Source organism: Carassius gibelio, chromosome A16 (genome assembly GCF_023724105.1).
Source record: "Carassius gibelio isolate Cgi1373 ecotype wild population from Czech Republic chromosome A16, carGib1.2-hapl.c, whole genome shotgun sequence".
Taxonomy (NCBI): Eukaryota; Metazoa; Chordata; class Actinopteri; order Cypriniformes; family Cyprinidae; genus Carassius; species Carassius gibelio.
Window position 1 is genome coordinate 7,201,342 of NC_068386.1, and position 17,358 is coordinate 7,218,699.

The window sequence follows — 17,358 nt, forward strand, 5'->3', positions numbered from 1 at the left end:
TTTCGCTAGATCACGATCCGAAATGGAAACCAGTTCTAGAGAACGAGTCTTTGGACTGCAGGAGTTGCCTGGGAGACTGAAACTTGAGGGTCTTTTATTTGGAGGAGCCGCCTCAGGTTGATTTTATTCTATTGGGAATATTTTGTTGTATTAAAAACATAACAATTTTAAAGCCTGTTGCTTCATAAGAATTTTAATCTGGTACACAAAATGAATGTCAGCGCGATCGAGTCTTGTAAAACGACTTTAAAATATATCCCTTCCAGTAATCACAAACGACTGTGATTGGTTCGTCCCCACAGCGCTGAGAAAAGTATATATCGTTGAGAAAAGTATATATCGTTGTTTACCTAGACACTTATAAACGTTAATAGTGATTGCTTTCAAAAAGGGAAAACAAATAAATAAATACAACTATTATTTAGGCCCCCACCCATATATATATATATATATATATATATATATATATATATATATATATATATATATATATATATATATATATATATATATATATATATATATATATATTTTAAGATTGCTGTTTGCCATTCTAGTCTATTTATTTATATGTATTAAATTGACTGAGAAAGTAAACTTGTGGTTTGAGGCGTTGATAATGTTTTAATGTTTTAGTGTCTTGAACAACAACAAAATAATAATAATAATAAAATAATTCGCTCTTCAATTTCTTGCAGTTTGGTTTTTATTTCCAAATATGCAAGTACTGATATAGTAAAATAGATATAAATTAGTAAAGGTAACAATTGTTCGTTAGCCTATACATTTCAGTTTGGATAGATCAATTTTGTTTCTCATTTATAGAACACATATTTATATTTCAGAATGAGTTAATGAAAACCCTGTCATATAATTTTATAACTTTTTTATATTATGACCTAGTATTGGTTGAACTGTCCCTTACTGAAATCAATGTGTGCAATATTCATTTTATTTATTTATTTATTAGCAGGTTTGGTTTTAGCACGGACTTTTATTGTGTGGTGTAACTGAGCGTAAAGCGTAAAGCGTCGCATAAAATTTGCGCAAAATAGCCCAACATGTGGGTTGCCAAATTGCCAACCACATTGTTAAACAAAATAATAATGATTGACAATTTCAAATTGTAATTGTATTTTATATTTATATTTGACATTAACAGCTCATACAAAATAGTCCTGGTTAATGATTGTTGCGTATTTCACTGGTTTATGAGGCATAAGTACAGAGCTAGTATGAACAGTTGTTGTTGTAGTTGTTTTTTTCCTGTCCATAATCATAAATTGTGTATTTACCTCCTTCCCTGGCATCAAAAAAAGATTTACCCGTTTTAACACGTTTTTATAAAGTCTATGTTTTTAACCCAGGAAAATTATTTTATGCGGACAATCTGGCAACCCATAGACTCCAGTTCCCCGTTGGTGTGAGGAGGTACAATGAAGGGACGATGGCTGCCTGCATCAGAGTAATATGGATGAGAATGACCACCTTGACAGTCGCTATTCATGATGGGTCTGTTCTCCTGAACGCTTTCTTTGCCAAAACACACTAATCTCCCTGATTCGTCCCATCTGTAGAGACCAAGTGTTGTGTTTGCATCAGTCTGCTATCTCCGTGCTATGATTCTATCCACATCATCTCTCTTTAATTGACCTGACCGGTGAGTAGCTGACGTTTGATGGATATTCGCCGTTTTATAACACACATACGCTTACAAGCTCTGTGAAGGTAAGTTAAAGCGAAGTAACCTCATTAGGCAACACAGATGTTTAGTTAGCTGGCTTTGCTTGTTGCTAACATTAGCAATTGCTATTGTAGTACATTTGTTTCCATGGTTGTTGATGGTAAAGGTCAGTATGGCAAACTTGAAGCACACACACAAAAAAAAAATTATATATATATTTTTTATATAAATTTATTCATCAAATTAAACCTCAGAACAGAACGTTTGCAAATTGTTGAAATAGCATTAGTGTCCAAGGACTCTGCATGGATTCTTTAGAGTAACATCAAATATAATCTACGTCTGAACTGCTGACGTTGCTTGTCTTAATTTTTTTTTTTTAGGTTTGATGCGTTTCTATTTTGAAATGAAGAATTAATTAACACCCTTTCCCCCTTTATTATTTCTCTCTTTAGATATCAGTCATAACATGGCCATCACACAGTTTCGCCTTTTTAAAATATGCACCTGCTTGGCATCTATTCTGTCATTCTTGAAGAGACTGATTTGCAGGTGAGTAAGTTTTATACTCTTTTGTTCAATTTGATACATATTCATTTTGACTGTTGACATAAGAGGATCCGGAGATGAGAATGTGTGTCCCTAACAGACATGATGCTGAGTTTCGTCTGTTGTCTTTTTTTTTAATGTAGGGCTGGAAGGTCACGCAAGCTAAGCGGGGATCAGATCACCCTTCCGACCACAGTTGATTATTCCTCTGCACCAAAACAGGTTAGAGAATGCATCGTGCTGAAGATGAATATTGGAATATTTGCTATGGTGATTGGTTGGGAAATGGGTCATAAGAAAAATAGTTTGCATAGAAAAAGTACAATTTTTGGCCAATATTATATAATCTAATTTTAAAATAAAAGTATATTGTTACAATACATTATGTTTTAAATAAATCTTGAATCATGTGACTGAAAACTGGAGTAATGGCTGCTGAAAATTTAGTTTTGCCATCATGGGAATAAATTACAGTTTAAATTATATTAAAATATGAAATGCTATTCACAATATTACTGTTTTTTTGTTGTTGTTGTTTAACGTTTTGATCAAATTAATATTTTGGTCAGCGTTAGAGACATATTTCAAACATTACAAAATGGTCTTGAAAATAATGTTCTGGCCTTAATAGTGGCTTTCATAGGGGATGTAGATTAAGTATTCCTATCAGTATGAAATTAAAAGAGCTTTTCAAATTACAAATAAAAGCCATGCATTCGTATGCATCTATGAGAATGACAAAAATAAAGCACAGTTTTTTAGAATGAAACTGGGAAGATGACTGTTTCTACTAATGACCTTTGTTTGATGTAATGAGTGAATGTTTGCTGTATAATTGAATTCAGCCGGAGATTGAAGAGTGGAGCTCATGGGATGAGGACGCTCCCACTAGTATCAAAATTGAAGGAGGTAACGGGATAGTTCCCCCTCCACAGAATGAAGCTGAAGAAGAAGAGCCAGACTACTTCAAAGACATGGCTCCCACCATCAGGAAAACCCAGAAGGTAGGCTCAGTATTTGTGGGGGTTACATCGGCTGCCAGTTCATTTATTTCTTATCTCTTATATCTTCTGTCGTAGTTTAAAAAAAAAAAAAAAATTCTGTCCTATAGTTTTCATATTTTATGTTAATACATCATAGTAACTCTTCTTCTCTTGTTTTCTCTTTTAAAAACAATATAAAAAATATATACAATTTGTTAACAATTTATTTCTTTAAATAGGGCATATGGAAATTAAATCCTAGTAAAATAAGAGATTTTTATAGTCTAATGTGAAAAATTCTAGAAAGTTTTCATCACCTTGTGATGAATAATTGGCCAGATATTGTTAAAGGACTAATGCAGTGGTACTGCTGACCTCCTCAGTCCCATTTTTGTGTAATATGCAATATCATTCAAAAGTTTGGAGTCAGCAAATAATTTCTACAAATTGTTCAAAAGTGATAAAACATTTTTTTTAAAATTAATTTCTGTTTCAAATAAATCTGTTCTTTTGAACTTGATTAAAGATTGATTAAAGAAGCCTGAAAAAACATCAACATTAGTAATAATAATAATAATAATAATTTCTTGGGCACCAGATTAGCATATTAGAATGATTCCTGAAGGAGTTCTAAAATAATCATTTCATTTCCATTTTGTGCTCTTTTTCCAGATTGTCTTGAAGAAAAGGGAACCTCTGAATTTCTCTATGCCAGACAGCTCCTCAGGTTTCTCCAGCCGACTAGCTGCCACTCAGAACATGTCCTTCATCCAGCCCTCTGTGAGTGATACAGTCTAAAGACTGATAATCAGTTATTAGGAGGCCAATTAACACACAAAAAAAAAGGATTTATTGGGAGTCCTCCAACTCCAGCAGATCTCATCACTTTAATATGTTGGATCAAGTGGTATGTGATCAGAAAACACAATGTCTCTGTGTGCTGCAGGCGGAGCTGGGGGACCTTGACACCTGGCAGGAGGACACCAATGCCTGGGAGGATGAGGCAGATGCAGCCTGGGAGGCAGAGGAAGTGCTGAGGTAAGCTACCTTACCAGCGGACTGTGAGGTGATGCTGTACAACATAAACATGTTTCCCTTGATATCTGCAATAGTAAATCACTTATATGTAGATAACTAACTAAATAACAGATTTTTATTTTTTTATGAATAGAGGGTCAATCCATTTAAAGGGAGAACGTGGTGGTTTTATGAGTTTGTCCACTAGGTGTCAGTGTACAAGCACAGTTGTTTTCAACCTCCACTGCATTGTGCCAGATCATGATTAAAGGGACAGGTCACCTAAAAATGAAATAGTGTCATCATTTACTACCCTTACGTCATTCCAATCCTGTGTCCACTTCTTTCTCAATGTTGTATATAAAATATTATTTTTAAGGATGTTGATAACAGTTTCAGTTCCCATAGACTACCACTGTGTGGATAAAAAGTACAATGGAAGTACTGGGAACTGGAAATGCTTGGGTTTCTGGTCACTCCAGGTTTGGAATGACATGAAGGTGAATAAATGAAGACAGAATTTTTGGGTTTACTTTGATCTATCATATATCATCATATTTGAAAGGGCATGATTTTTAATTGTCTTTACAGACTACTGATTACTGATAAACATAAAAAATATATCTTTCTTTGTCTGTGGTGTACACAGGCAGCAGAAGCTGGCTGAGAGAGAGAGACGTGCCATGGAGCAACAGAGGAAGAAAATAGAGAAAGAGGCACAGAGAATAATGAAAAAAGAGCAGAAGATTGCTGTCAAACTTTCATAACATTAATACAGCGCACCGGACACTCAAAGCAACAGCCAAACAACTGTTCATATTACATTTGACCTGGTTTTGTCCTGCACACCATACTACTGTCTTCATCTCTTTGGGATATCCATCGGCCACATTAGGGATTTTTGTTTTGTATTTTATTTTGGGGGGTTTTTCTTTTTTGTATTGGACTGAACACAGCACAAAGAATCTTCCCTTATGTTTAATGAGATGTTGTGACTGTTCTTACTGTGCACTTGAGGAAAGATCGTGTTTTTCTGTCAGTATTTATAACACTTGAATGATTTCCAGAAAAACATATCATATTTGTTTTTGTTTTTTTGCCTTTTCCCCCACCTGTTTTTCTTCATCAAAGTCTTGTGCTTGAAACACTGGACCTGATATTGGGTGATATCTCAATATTTCAGAATAATCAAATTTATGCAACCTTGGGTTTTCGCTCGCCACTTTCTGTTTCGCTGTCTTTCTAATCTGTTACAATTCTGTTTACCTGATAATCATGGGCTTACTTGTGAATAATCTTTTACGACCTTACAGTTTGATCTTGATTTTTCCAAAGACAGAAATTTGAGGCAAGGAATTCATATTTGTCAGTGTGAATAGAGAGCAGAGATATTCAGTATGTAACTGAGGCTCAAAGAAACCGCTTTTAAGAGACGTGGGTTGGTCGTTATGGAAACTCTGGAATTTGTAAAATATCCAAATTGGCAACTGAACCATATTTTATCTTTAGTAAGAAAAAATATTGACAGTTTATTTTAAAGCAGTTTCACCAGGAGAACGGCTTGTCTTTTGCTATTAAAACATTTCTTATCTCTTGAATATAAATTGATCATGTTTATTGATACAACGAGGATGATGATGATGATGGTGGTGCTGAAATAAACTTCTGCATAATGTGATTATAAAGGAACATAAAGCCATGAGAGCCACAGGTACAGATATTGAAAATCTGAATAAAATCACACTTTTAGCTATGATTTATGTCCCCAGCTCATGCATGCTCATGCCTTTTTAAGTTGTTTTTACAATTTTTCACGGTACGTCCTTAGCTGTAATAAACATTTCAGTTATCGCTTCAATGGTTCATTTTAACTGGAGGCTTCAAGGTTCTTCTACTGTAATTTCTGCACCAAAGTAAAAAGAAAGTCATTGGGTCTCTGAACATAATTAGGAATACAAGACTTTATTCGATCTGTTAGTATCCAGACTAGTTCAGTCAGCATCATAGAGCTGCCTCTGGAATACATGTGCTATTATTTGTGATATTCAAGGTCAGACGCATTGTCCGGACCGGAGGAATATTCCAGCTCTGAGATTATGATGTCATAATCCCCATCTGCCTCAGCAACGCCCCCCGGCCAACCAACCAACCCTCCCACAGCTTTACCCACCTAGACGAGAGAGGAAAATAAACCATGACTGAAATATACATTACATGCTGTCTTCTGCAGCTATGCGCATCTTTATCACACCGGACTTCATGTTTTTCACATGAGTTTGTCTCTGTAATCAAGATTTTTGGACCATGTTCATTAAATAAAATGTATGTGTTCATTAAATAAAAAATATATAAACACTGTTCAAAGATTCTATGCACCAAAAATGCATTGAGATAAAAAAAAATGCCTCAACAAAATCATATTAACACTTTTACAGTACATAGTCTGGAACAGAGCTAAAAGCTAACTGTAGTGTCCAACTGGGTTAACGGTACATTATAGCAAGCATTTTCTCAGTCTTGCTATTTTGTGCATGCAGGGTTGTGTGTTATGCAATAGTCAAGTCCCATCTGGTAACAGATGTACTATGTGTTTTTCAGGCGGCCCAGGGGTCCACACTTGCTGTGTAATGGTTGCTTTAGTCTCAGCTTCTGAATATAGCAGTGTTGAGGTTCATACACTCCATATATTTTGTATGATATAAAATGTTTTTGGATTCTTGTGTGTGTACCCTGCAGGTCCATTAAATAAGGATTAATGCACTTTTAACTGTTGCTGCCTGCAGGATTTCTCTTAAATCATTGAAGTTCAAAACTTCTTTGTTTCGTCAGTTATGGGGACATTCATGTCTTAGACTGAGGGTAATTTTTTTATTTGGCCTGAATGCATATGCATATGAAGGTCATAAACAAGAAGTAGCTGTCCAAATAAACTTAATCTTGTAAACAGCAAAGAATTCAAGCTAAAAGATCAGTGATTAAATCACACTTGCTGTGCACACAAGATTTTATTACATTTATGTATTAATTAGTTTTATTAATAGGAGATATAGCTGGAAAATGGGCCCAGATGTAATCAACAGACTGTTTTGCATTTTCTGCACTAATTTAAGGGGCAAATCTGCAGTATCCTTACAAAAAGTATATATATATATATATATATATATATATATATATATATATAAAATACTGTGCTCCTATTGGTAGTTGAAAGCATTATCACATTAGCAAACATGCAAATGGTGGAGGATTTGTACCACTTTGTAAATGTCATTCATTCTAATTCTATAGAGCTTTTTGTGAGCACTGATTTAGTGTGGGCCTAGAAAAGTAATACAAGTTTAAATATCAATCATGGAATACCTTTCCTATGCTCTAACATACAATAAAAGTCCAAAATTGTAGAGGTTTTCCATGCCTTAATAATAAATATGATATACATCTGATATAAACAAAAATATTGCACATAGCTCAGGCACATAACAAGTGTTTGCTGTACTGTGGAAAGTGCTGCCATTTATAGGAAAATGTTAGTTCACAGTGCAACATGTAAAAGCTTTAACTCCAGGGAGAGGAATACAGTTTCACTTAACAAAACACTGAACACATGTAAGCTTTGGCAGAAGGTTTTTTTTTTCTTTTGGAACACACGTGAGATTTTAACTACAACAACGGCCAACTGACAGTTAACCCCTATTGCCACACTAAATGACTCTTTTATAAAAAGCAGGGAATAGCAGTCAGCAAAGAACAAGACTCGAGCAACAATCACCTACCCAGATGATCAGATTATGCAAAAAATACTTAAACAGAGCAATAAATAACAAAAAAAGACAAAACAAGTCCCTTTATTTCCCCTTAAATTCATCCTTTGTGCCTCAGATTGCAAAAATACATAGTGCAAAGTAGGAATGATTCACAACTCAATGTAAAATAAGTGTATGCAAATAAATCACAGGTGAACAAGAACAATTTCTACTTTAAGATTGCATTTATAAGTGCTCTTGTTGTAACTGTGTGTGAGGGCCACTAAGTGTCTGGCCTGTGAGAGACATGGCGGAGTGAGTGCAATCCCATAATGCAACAGCCTCGAATTAAAGCTGCAATGTTGTACACAGGAGCCCCTCCGACCAAACCATGCTGCGAGTAGAGCCACGCCACCGTGGGGAGAACAGGTGCCGCCACTGCAACCAGATCAACCAAGAAGTTGTTGCTCCAGTGGCTTTTTCCCACCACTGCCATGCTGGAGGTGTTCTTGGGATTCTTGAGGTTGAAATTTGGCTCTTCCATGAACTGGGGACTCATTTTGGACTGAGAAAAACCCAGACTGGAATCACGATCACTGTTTTGGGCAGTACTGGTGCAAATGGGGCCAACATCTTTGACTTCGTCTTGTGCTTCAGGTAAATCCTCCTCCTTTATGGGTTTTTGTGCTTCAGGCAAGTCCTCAACCTTTTTGGGAACCTGTGCTGAAGGTGATTCCTGGGATTGGTGGGGTGAAGAAATAAGAAGGCCAGGGAAGCCACCACCTTGGAGCTTTAGCAGCTGGAAAAGGAGGGCTTGGAGATCAGCAGTGTAAATCATCTCATCAGTCTGGACACTTTTATCTTCTGCATCAAAGGGGTCGGTTGAGATATGTCCCTCTGTGCTCTTTTCCGAGACACTCAGCTCCAAGTTGGACAGTCCTGGTTGGGGAATGACCTTGGTGCCACCATCCTGACTGGAATCAACTGCAGTGGACATGAGAACCTGCTCCAGGATCTCTGCTCTGCTGGCCATCTCATCATTGGCCACCAGTCCACTATCAGCCATCTCTTCCACCGCTTGTTCTTCACCATGAACCTCCATCTCCAACTTGCCTGCAGCGGAACTTTCTGAAGACTCACAGATAAAGTCCAGTGTTGGCTCATCCTGTAAGCTGCAGCCATTCTGCGCCAGCTCCATGTTGAGGAGCAAGGACTCCAGCTTTCGGTTTTGAATGTTTATGTCAATAAAATACTTCTGGATGCCCTTGTCCTTCTCCATGAGACTGTTCTTCATGGTTTCCACCACTTGCCGCAGCTGCTTGATCTCTCTGCGTGTTTCTTTAAGAGCTAGCTGAGCTTCCACACGGTGGCATTCCTCCTCTATCCAGTCCTCTCGCATACGCCCTATTTGGGCCTTCAGCTCCCCAATCTCAGCCTCCCTGTAACCCATCAATGTGGAAAATGTGTGATATCAGTTTTCGAATTGTGTCAGAGCTCTAGAGGGAACTGCAATTTCAGCAACGCATTAGGGCAAGTATTAAAAGCAGGCTCTTACCGGTCACAAATGGTGTTCTGTGAGTCTCTGAGTTTTGTCTTGAGGTGTCGTATGGCTACCTCTTTCTGCTGTAGAGGGGTAAGGTACTGCTCTGGATTGGGAGGTTTGATGCCATGATTGTCTCCGCAGGAATGGTAGCGTACAGGAGTCGTTCTTCTAAAAGTAAAAAGCAAGTTTACCTTTTTATATTTGATGAAACATGCCAACATAAAAGTTTCAGTGGCCCTGTTACCAGGCAGTAAAACAAGAGGCACAATACCCTAGCAACCTGCTATGCTGATTTAAAGTCAAATTTGTATCTGTGCCAGAGATTAAAAAATGGAAGAACAAACAAGGACCCTGGAGAAGCCCAGAGAGGTATTACAGAGCACACACAATCTGTGCTTGGATGAAAAAAAAAAAAAAAAAGGAGATTGTAGTTAAAAAGGAAACCACATATACCAGAATAAACTTGAAACACTAATTTCAACAAGAAATCCTCCATCCCATAAAAAGGAAAACTAAAAACCTAGAAATACCACATCATGCTATCAATAAGCTAAGTGGCACACCTTAAATATCTTCAAACATACTGACTGTGTGCACATGAAATATTAATGCCCCCCTCACCCTCTACAAAAATGTAGTACTGAAAAACACTCTAGTCCTATCAGCCAGCCAATGGATTTTCTGTCTGCGTGGGCAAAATGAGAGCAGACAATTTTGTCAAAATCCCCTCAAAGCCTGGCACAGCCAAACCATGACCAATCTAATCCTTTATTCTGTGAAGAGGTTGAGGACACGTTAACACTATCTCCTGATCCCTACATTATATACATTTTATCTATCGTGTACTCGACTTCCTTCCATCTGTTTGTTTCTGCCTCTTTGTCCATACCTTCTGGTAGAACTGGAGTTGCTACTGCTGTTGGTAATGGAGGGGGCTTTTGGGGGTGTCCTGTATGGAGCATAAAGCTCTGCATCGCGAGGGGCAGAAGGGCTTCCTGCGGGCTTGAACACAGGCAGGCTTCTGATCTGAAACCCACGGCTGAGGGAGATAAGAGCAAGCAAATAGGACAGGACAGTAAATAGCAAGACGTAGGCTATGTCTAGAACAACAATCTACCATGCAACTCTTTCTTGCAGCAGTATACATGGAATATCTTGTTAACCTACTACTGTACATTTACCAAAATGTGCGTATGTAATTTACTGAATTAAACATTCACATCATATCATGGTGACAACAATGATGTATACTGTATCAATGTTTTACTCACTAAAAGTACATGAAATATAAAATCTGACACAGAATAACAAACAAAAATTCAAAACAAATCAGCTTGGATTAAGCTTCAGGAACATAAAATAAAGCATAAAAACTGTACCTGCGAGAAGATGAGTTCTTCCCTGCAGAGTTGCTGGGCTGAGTTTCATGTGTCTTGTAGCTTCCAGTGCTTCTAGATGAGCTGAAATCTGTCTCACTGCCTATAGTGCGTAAAACAGGGGATCAGAAGTCTAAAGTTTCCTCTAAAAAGCTAAACATATCTATTCAAGGGTATCTAAAAAGACAGTGTAGAAACTTCAAAGCCATCAAATGCCCAACCCAATGCACATTTCTAATTAGCATATAGCAAGATCAAAGAGGCTTGTCAGAGGATATAGGGTTACAGAGTTCTGTGATGAACATTGTCTGCCTCCATTATGGAAGAGCTAAGGCTTAGGAAGTCAGGGACTGAATCTTTTTAAGTGACAGAGGAATCCTTCACATTCGGTTTCTCTCAGCACTTTTATGTAAGCTTGAATATCGCCTTACCTGCAGCCATTAACTTTTGCCTAGCTAGCTTTAGAAATCAGACCCTGCTGGTAGATGCTGTCACTACACGGTTTCTACTTTGACAGCCATTCAAAAGTAGCCATGTTTTTCTATCTTGCAACATGTTAACTGCAAAATTATCATTAGATTTAAAGTTGTAAAACAAAAATTTAAAGCATGAGATATTCTTTTATTATTATGTTACTGCTAAACTAAAGACTAAAGAGAAATAATACTAATTACATACTTCCTGGAAATATCATTGAAGAGGGAATAGAAATCATCTGAAGTATATTAGGCATTCTTGTATCAGATCAAGTAATAATCTAAAAATCGAATCAAAAACTAACATTTATTAAGCATTAAATTCAAAAGGAGTTGACTGAAAGACAAAGATATGCTAAAAAAGGGGTACGATAATTCAGGACCTTGATTTTACTTTAAAATACACATTCAAAAAATACTATTTAAATATACACACCTGAGAAGCATCTCTTTCCTTTTGACAAAACCATGATAAAGTGTGTACTTTTTTTTTTACGTGCTACTATCTACCTAACTAACCAACCAAATGTGACAAACTCACTAACAATTACAAAACTGTGCAAGTTGCTCAATACAAATCAAGCTCAATTGCTGTGAATTCTCACAGACTATGGGAGGAGCCAACTGCTTTTAAGTGCACTGATTGGCCATCTACAAACCAACCAATCTATCAGAAAGGTTAATTAAGCACATGGCACCTGCTGCATCCTGGATTTTGTTGTTTCCATTTTTTTTCTTCTGTTTTCAAAAAACGTCTTCAGAGAAACCCATTCAAGCAGAATCCCAAGAACATTTAAATGGATTAAACAGGCATGTGCAACCAGGACAATACATAAAATAATTACTCATCACAAACTTGTTTCAAAACAGAGTTTTCGTGTTTGAACTTGCACCCCAGTGCACACAAGCTGATAAAGATCCCATGTGCAAACTGTCATTGTAGGTTCAGTAGCCGTGGTTGTGTATCTAACTAATCAAACATTATATTTCTAAACCAAACGATTCTCTACTTTTTTTAAATACAGGAAACATGCAGTTCTGTAAACATTCATTATTTGACCTGATGTCATATTCATAATCTTTATATGATTCAAAAATCATATAAATAATTTTTTTCTTTTAAATTATTGTGCCTGATTGATGTGTTTTTGAGCATTGGAAAGGCAATTATTACTGGTATTATTTTAAAATAAACGTATACAAAATATATAAAAATAAAACAATATTATATATAAAAATATTAATCGAATCAAAAAAAGTTGGTAATAATTGCAGAAATAAAATTACCTTTTTGCATAATGGGTGAATGCTGTTGCTTCTCTCGCTTGTGCTTCTGTGTGGGTGTGCTCCACTCGGCCACTATGTTCATCCGAACTCTTTTCACCTTGACCTTGCGCTCTCCCAGAGCGGGCGAACCCAATGGGCTGTTGTCAGAGCCTGATAGGGTCTTGGTTGGTGACACACATTGACTGCTTGGGCATCCAGTATCATCTGAGAAAACAGAACCAAGTGGAAATTATGATTTAAGGTTATACTACTGTGCTTTTCCTTATCAGAGAGGTCAAACATACAAGGCCATCAACACATAAAAGCCAAAAAAGGACATTTCAGTGTGGATACAACATTTTATTTTGAAATAAAATTCCCAAGTATCTTATCAGGATTGTGTGAAATCATGGCGAGCTCTTGTGGGCTACCTGAGGACAGGCTGTTGGGACTGATTGTTCTTTTCGAGTGCTGGGAGCTAATGTCAAAATCCTTGCTCTCTTCTTCTGACAATGGCATGTTGGACACTGATGACTCCTCTGCTTTAGTACGCAAGGGGTGGAGGACAAATCGAGGGATACGGCTGCGCATGCTTCCCTTTTCCTTTACCTGCAGGAAATTAAAAAATCGGAATAATGCTTGATTCCTTAAAGTTGTTTTAGTATCCGGTATAAATCTTGCTTGCATGTCTTAAAAATGTGTTTATGCAGAAATGATTTAAAGATAGTTAAGCACCTCATATGTCTGAAAATGTCCCATTCTTCTTAAATAGGGAATATGTCAAGTAAAACTGTAAAAAAAGAAAAACAGATTGCTTGAACATGTTTTGGTATGACAAAAATCCCCAGAATAAAGTAAGATAATAGTGTAAAAATGAATGAGGACATGATGCAAGATGCCAGGCTGGTTTAACCCAGATTATGAATGGTTCTGGTGCCAGGCTACAATATTAATGCTTAAATACTAAATATATGTTTTCATAAAATGTTGTGCATTATCATACTGGAGTTTCAGGCACCCACTAAATATAAATTAATTCACTAGTACTTGGAATTAGGAAATCTCATTTTAAATTAAACTGATCCAGTGGTATTATTAAACATAATTATTCTGATGATCAGAGAATTTACCAAGTGTTACGTAAAAGGCTTGGTACTTGGATGAGGAAGTAATATGGTCAATTTAATCCTTGTCTAGGTAGAGAGATGATAAATCCCCACCCTTCTGGAGATTATTTAATTGTTTTAGGTGTTCCAGATCGGCTTATAACTAACAGACCAAAGCCCAAGGGCTGAATAATTTAATATCATGCAACACGCTTGATTGACTATGACGTCATTGGTCCATTTTCTGTCACTAGTGGTGTATGTTGGTGTTGCCTGTGCCTTGTTTCTCAGTTTGTCTTGGTTATATAAGGGTGATGGTTGTTTTCAATGTGGATGATGTAATTGTCTCCTTAAGGCTGACACTTGTTGCATAGCTGGGTGCTCGCTGCTTTCCATTTTTTTGTCCGGATGTCATGTTTCATTACAAAAGAAGTCAAAACACAACCTTAATGTAGGTCGCTCATTCCTTTCGGATAAGGAAAGCATGCTACTTAACTTTGAGTATCTTATGTCACCACCTCCTTTTAAATTATGCAAGTATTATGTTGTTTTATATTTTTGTGCTTTGTTTAAAGAAAAAAAGGATTTGATGTACAGCAAGGGAACTGAAAATGAAAATGTACATTATCATTAACAAAAGATGTTTTTGAAATAAATTAATACTTTAATTCAGCACGGATGCATTAAATTGATAAAAAATAATGTAATGTTGCAAAATATTTTTATTTCGTATAAATGTTCTTTTGAATTTCTATTCATCAGGTTTCTATCCAAATATAAGGCAGCAAAACCATTTTCAACTGGGATAATAAGTTGAGCAGCAAATGAGCATATTAGAATGATTCTGAATGTGATCATGTGACACTGAAGAGAGTAATGGCTACTGAAAATTCAGCTTTGCCATCACAGAAATAAATTACATTTTAAAATATTAAAACAGAATACAGTTATTTGAAATTGTCATAACACTGAACTGCTTTACTCTATTTTGATTAAATAAATGCAGAGCTGACGCGCAAAAAAACAAACAAAAAAAAAAGTGTTTTTTTTCTACTTGGCCAATTAGCTTGACTGTCAAACTCAGGACCAGAAGCTTAGTGTTTTTACCTCATGTCAGCCCAACTGAAAAGCTGAAACTAGTTTCAGCTTGAGTTAGAAGTTACTGATGCAATTTCTCTTAAATCACCTCATCAATCCTATACAAATGGCATGGCTGGCTTGAGGGGATTAAACAGGAGTGCAGTCACAGAGTTAGAGGTTATTTGTTGACTCATAACACCTTATGTAATGTACTGCTCATGTTTAATTAAGAAGAATGATTGCATAAAACCAGACAGTAAAAATCTGCTTCACCTCACACTCTCAGAATCAAAGTTACAGAGTTATCACTGGCGCAGTACTCTAAAAAAGGTACAAAAGCTAAAAGTACATCTTTGTACCTTATTTATCACTAAAATATACATATTAGGATCTTGAAGGTACATATTGGTACTAGTTTTGAACCTTTTTATCTGAGAGTGTACATATGTTCTTAAGCCCTTTTATCAAAATATACTGTAAACTTTCATTATAATCTATTTGAACAACTTTTTAGTCTTTTTAGTTCTGACATGCAGTTATGTAACAAAGTTTGTCTTCTTCTGCCCAAATATGTAGTCGACACAACACATCTATTTACTTCTTAATTCTTTCATTTAGCAGACGCTTTTATCCGAAGTGACTTACAAATAAGAATAATGGAAGCAATCAAAATGAACAAGAGAGCAATGATATGCAAGTGCTATAGCACGTCTCAGTTAGCTTAATGCAGTACATGTAAAGTTTTTATCATTATATAATAAATAAATAAAACAGATAGAATAGAAATAGAGCAAGCTAGTGTTAGAGGGTTTTTTTGCATTTGATAACTGAATGATAAATAAAAAGAAAGCAAATCGATAGAATACAGAAATAATATAGAAGCTAGTGGTTTTTTTTTTAAGAATACAAGCCGTTAGTAATGAATAGAGTGCAAGTCTAAAAGGGACTTTTTTAAAGATTAGAAATAGAATAGAGAGTGCTAGAGTTCAAATAAAGATGGAAGTGATGTGTTTTCTTGCTAAGTACCTAGCTACTCTGAATGATTTGGACAGGACATTCCACCAGGAGGCAACATTTAATTTAAAAATGTAATTTTTTAATTTAGAGACACTTTAAATCAGTTGCCTTAGCACCAGAGGCTCTTCATTCTGTCATTAGTCCACGAAAGCAGGGATGACTCAGTGTTAATGAGAGGAGAGTAATGTGCACAAATGCATTTGCTACTTGCTTTGAGTGCTTTCTCTGAAAAAACATTGTACATTACTCAGTGTGCATCATTACAAATTTGAGCAATTCTTTTCTCAATTCGCTTTTCTTTTCTGTAACAGTCTATACTGTAAAGCACATACCTTTTTAACCGACAAGGGCTTTTATTATTATTTTGGTAGTTTTATTCTATATATTCTATTTCTGGTGATAATTAATTCATTGGGATGTTGCCCCGCATTTTTTTGTCTTTTTTAACTAATTTTCTGTTTCATTGTAGAGTTAAAATAGCCCACTTTTTCATTTTGAAACCACTATTTTTAGCAGTCAGGTAAATCTCATAATTTGATTAAAAATGGACTCAAAATTTCATTTATTTACTTTTTTATATACTTTTTAATTTTAATTTCTTGACAATGTAATACAGTAATTTATTTTTACTGTATTACAGTATAAAATGCTAAAAAAATATTAAATAAGTAACAATGAAAGGCAGTACAATATATAATTAAGATATTATAAATAAAAAATTCCCATTTTTATATTATATAAATAAAAAACTAAACTTTTAAAACATCTTTATAGTGTTTTATAGCATTCTGTAAATATCCTGTCAAAACTAGACTCATAAAACAAAAATTGTTTTATATTATTTCAGCTTGTAAAACACATTTCTTAATTAAAACAAAGTTGATTGACAGTACCTGATTGACAGACGTTTAGCTGCTGAAAAAAACACACATTCACATGCATTACTATACTTGAAAATATAATTGACATTTTTTTCTAGTTGTTTCTTCAAATGTAACATTAAACTTACACAATTCATTAACAGCAATGCGTAATTTAAGTTTAGAGCAAACATGTTGAATATAGAGGCAATAAAGAACATGTCGTATTCTATTTAAAAACTAGCCTATATCTATTAATATTATAATGCATAACATTATTTCCGTTAATAAATGTGTATTAATAAAACCAACTTTGGTAAACAACTGTGTGACGCAGTAATTAAATAGACTTGCCTTGTGATGTGGTGGATGGACTCCTGTGAGTGAGAGTGAAGGATGCACTCCTCCCTATCTCTTCAAAACAACACACTGCGCGTTCTCGGTCCTCAGCCCTGGTTTGATCTGATGTGATGTGATGTGATGGACTCTCAGCGTCTGTCTGCGAGAGAAGCCAGAATGTTCCACATCTCAGTGCATCAGTGTACGTGCTCAAGCAGAAGAGGCTGAGGACATTGACATCGCCAGGACGACGTAAATCTCACTAACGGTCCAAGTGTGTTATGTAACGAGCAGCAAGAATTAACCCTTTCATGGCCGA

The 17,358-nt window shown here is 35.8% G+C and overlaps 2 protein-coding genes across 7 annotated transcripts; one reads left to right on the top strand and one right to left on the bottom strand.

The window, feature by feature from the left end:
* Nucleotides 1-13: 13 nt before the first annotated feature.
* On the top strand, nt 14-6,602 carry LOC128030473 (receptor-binding cancer antigen expressed on SiSo cells). Of its 3 annotated transcripts, none has more exons than XM_052618139.1 (8): nt 14-116; nt 1,368-1,728; nt 2,140-2,236; nt 2,377-2,455; nt 3,079-3,237; nt 3,889-3,996; nt 4,163-4,254; nt 4,883-6,602. In XM_052618139.1, exons 3-8 carry the CDS (start codon nt 2,154-2,156, stop codon nt 4,998-5,000), a joined length of 639 nt encoding a protein of 212 aa, XP_052474099.1. In that variant the 5' UTR covers nt 14-116; nt 1,368-1,728; nt 2,140-2,153; the 3' UTR covers nt 5,001-6,602. The 3 variants fall into 3 exon arrangements, with proteins under 3 accessions (XP_052474099.1, XP_052474097.1, XP_052474098.1); XM_052618137.1 differs by having other exon boundaries at nt 1,368-1,660; XM_052618138.1 differs by lacking the exon at nt 14-116 and having other exon boundaries at nt 1,050-1,660.
* A 1,027-nt stretch (nt 6,603-7,629) lies between these two features.
* On the bottom strand, nt 7,630-17,300 carry LOC128030470 (syntabulin). 4 transcript variants are annotated; one of them, XM_052618131.1, is made up of 9 exons: nt 17,055-17,300; nt 16,734-16,755; nt 13,373-13,427; nt 13,069-13,246; nt 12,659-12,862; nt 10,899-10,998; nt 10,409-10,558; nt 9,532-9,684; nt 7,630-9,415 (listed from the first exon to the last, which is right to left on the bottom strand). In XM_052618131.1, the coding sequence occupies exons 3-9, from the start codon at nt 13,394-13,396 to the stop codon at nt 8,260-8,262; spliced, it is 1,965 nt and encodes a 654-aa protein (XP_052474091.1). In that variant the 5' UTR covers nt 13,397-13,427; nt 16,734-16,755; nt 17,055-17,300; the 3' UTR covers nt 7,630-8,259. The 4 variants fall into 4 exon arrangements, with proteins under 4 accessions (XP_052474091.1, XP_052474090.1, XP_052474089.1 ...); XM_052618130.1 differs by having other exon boundaries at nt 9,532-9,687; nt 16,734-16,752; nt 17,055-17,299; XM_052618129.1 differs by having other exon boundaries at nt 9,532-9,687; nt 17,055-17,299.
* Nucleotides 17,301-17,358: the final 58 nt, after the last annotated feature.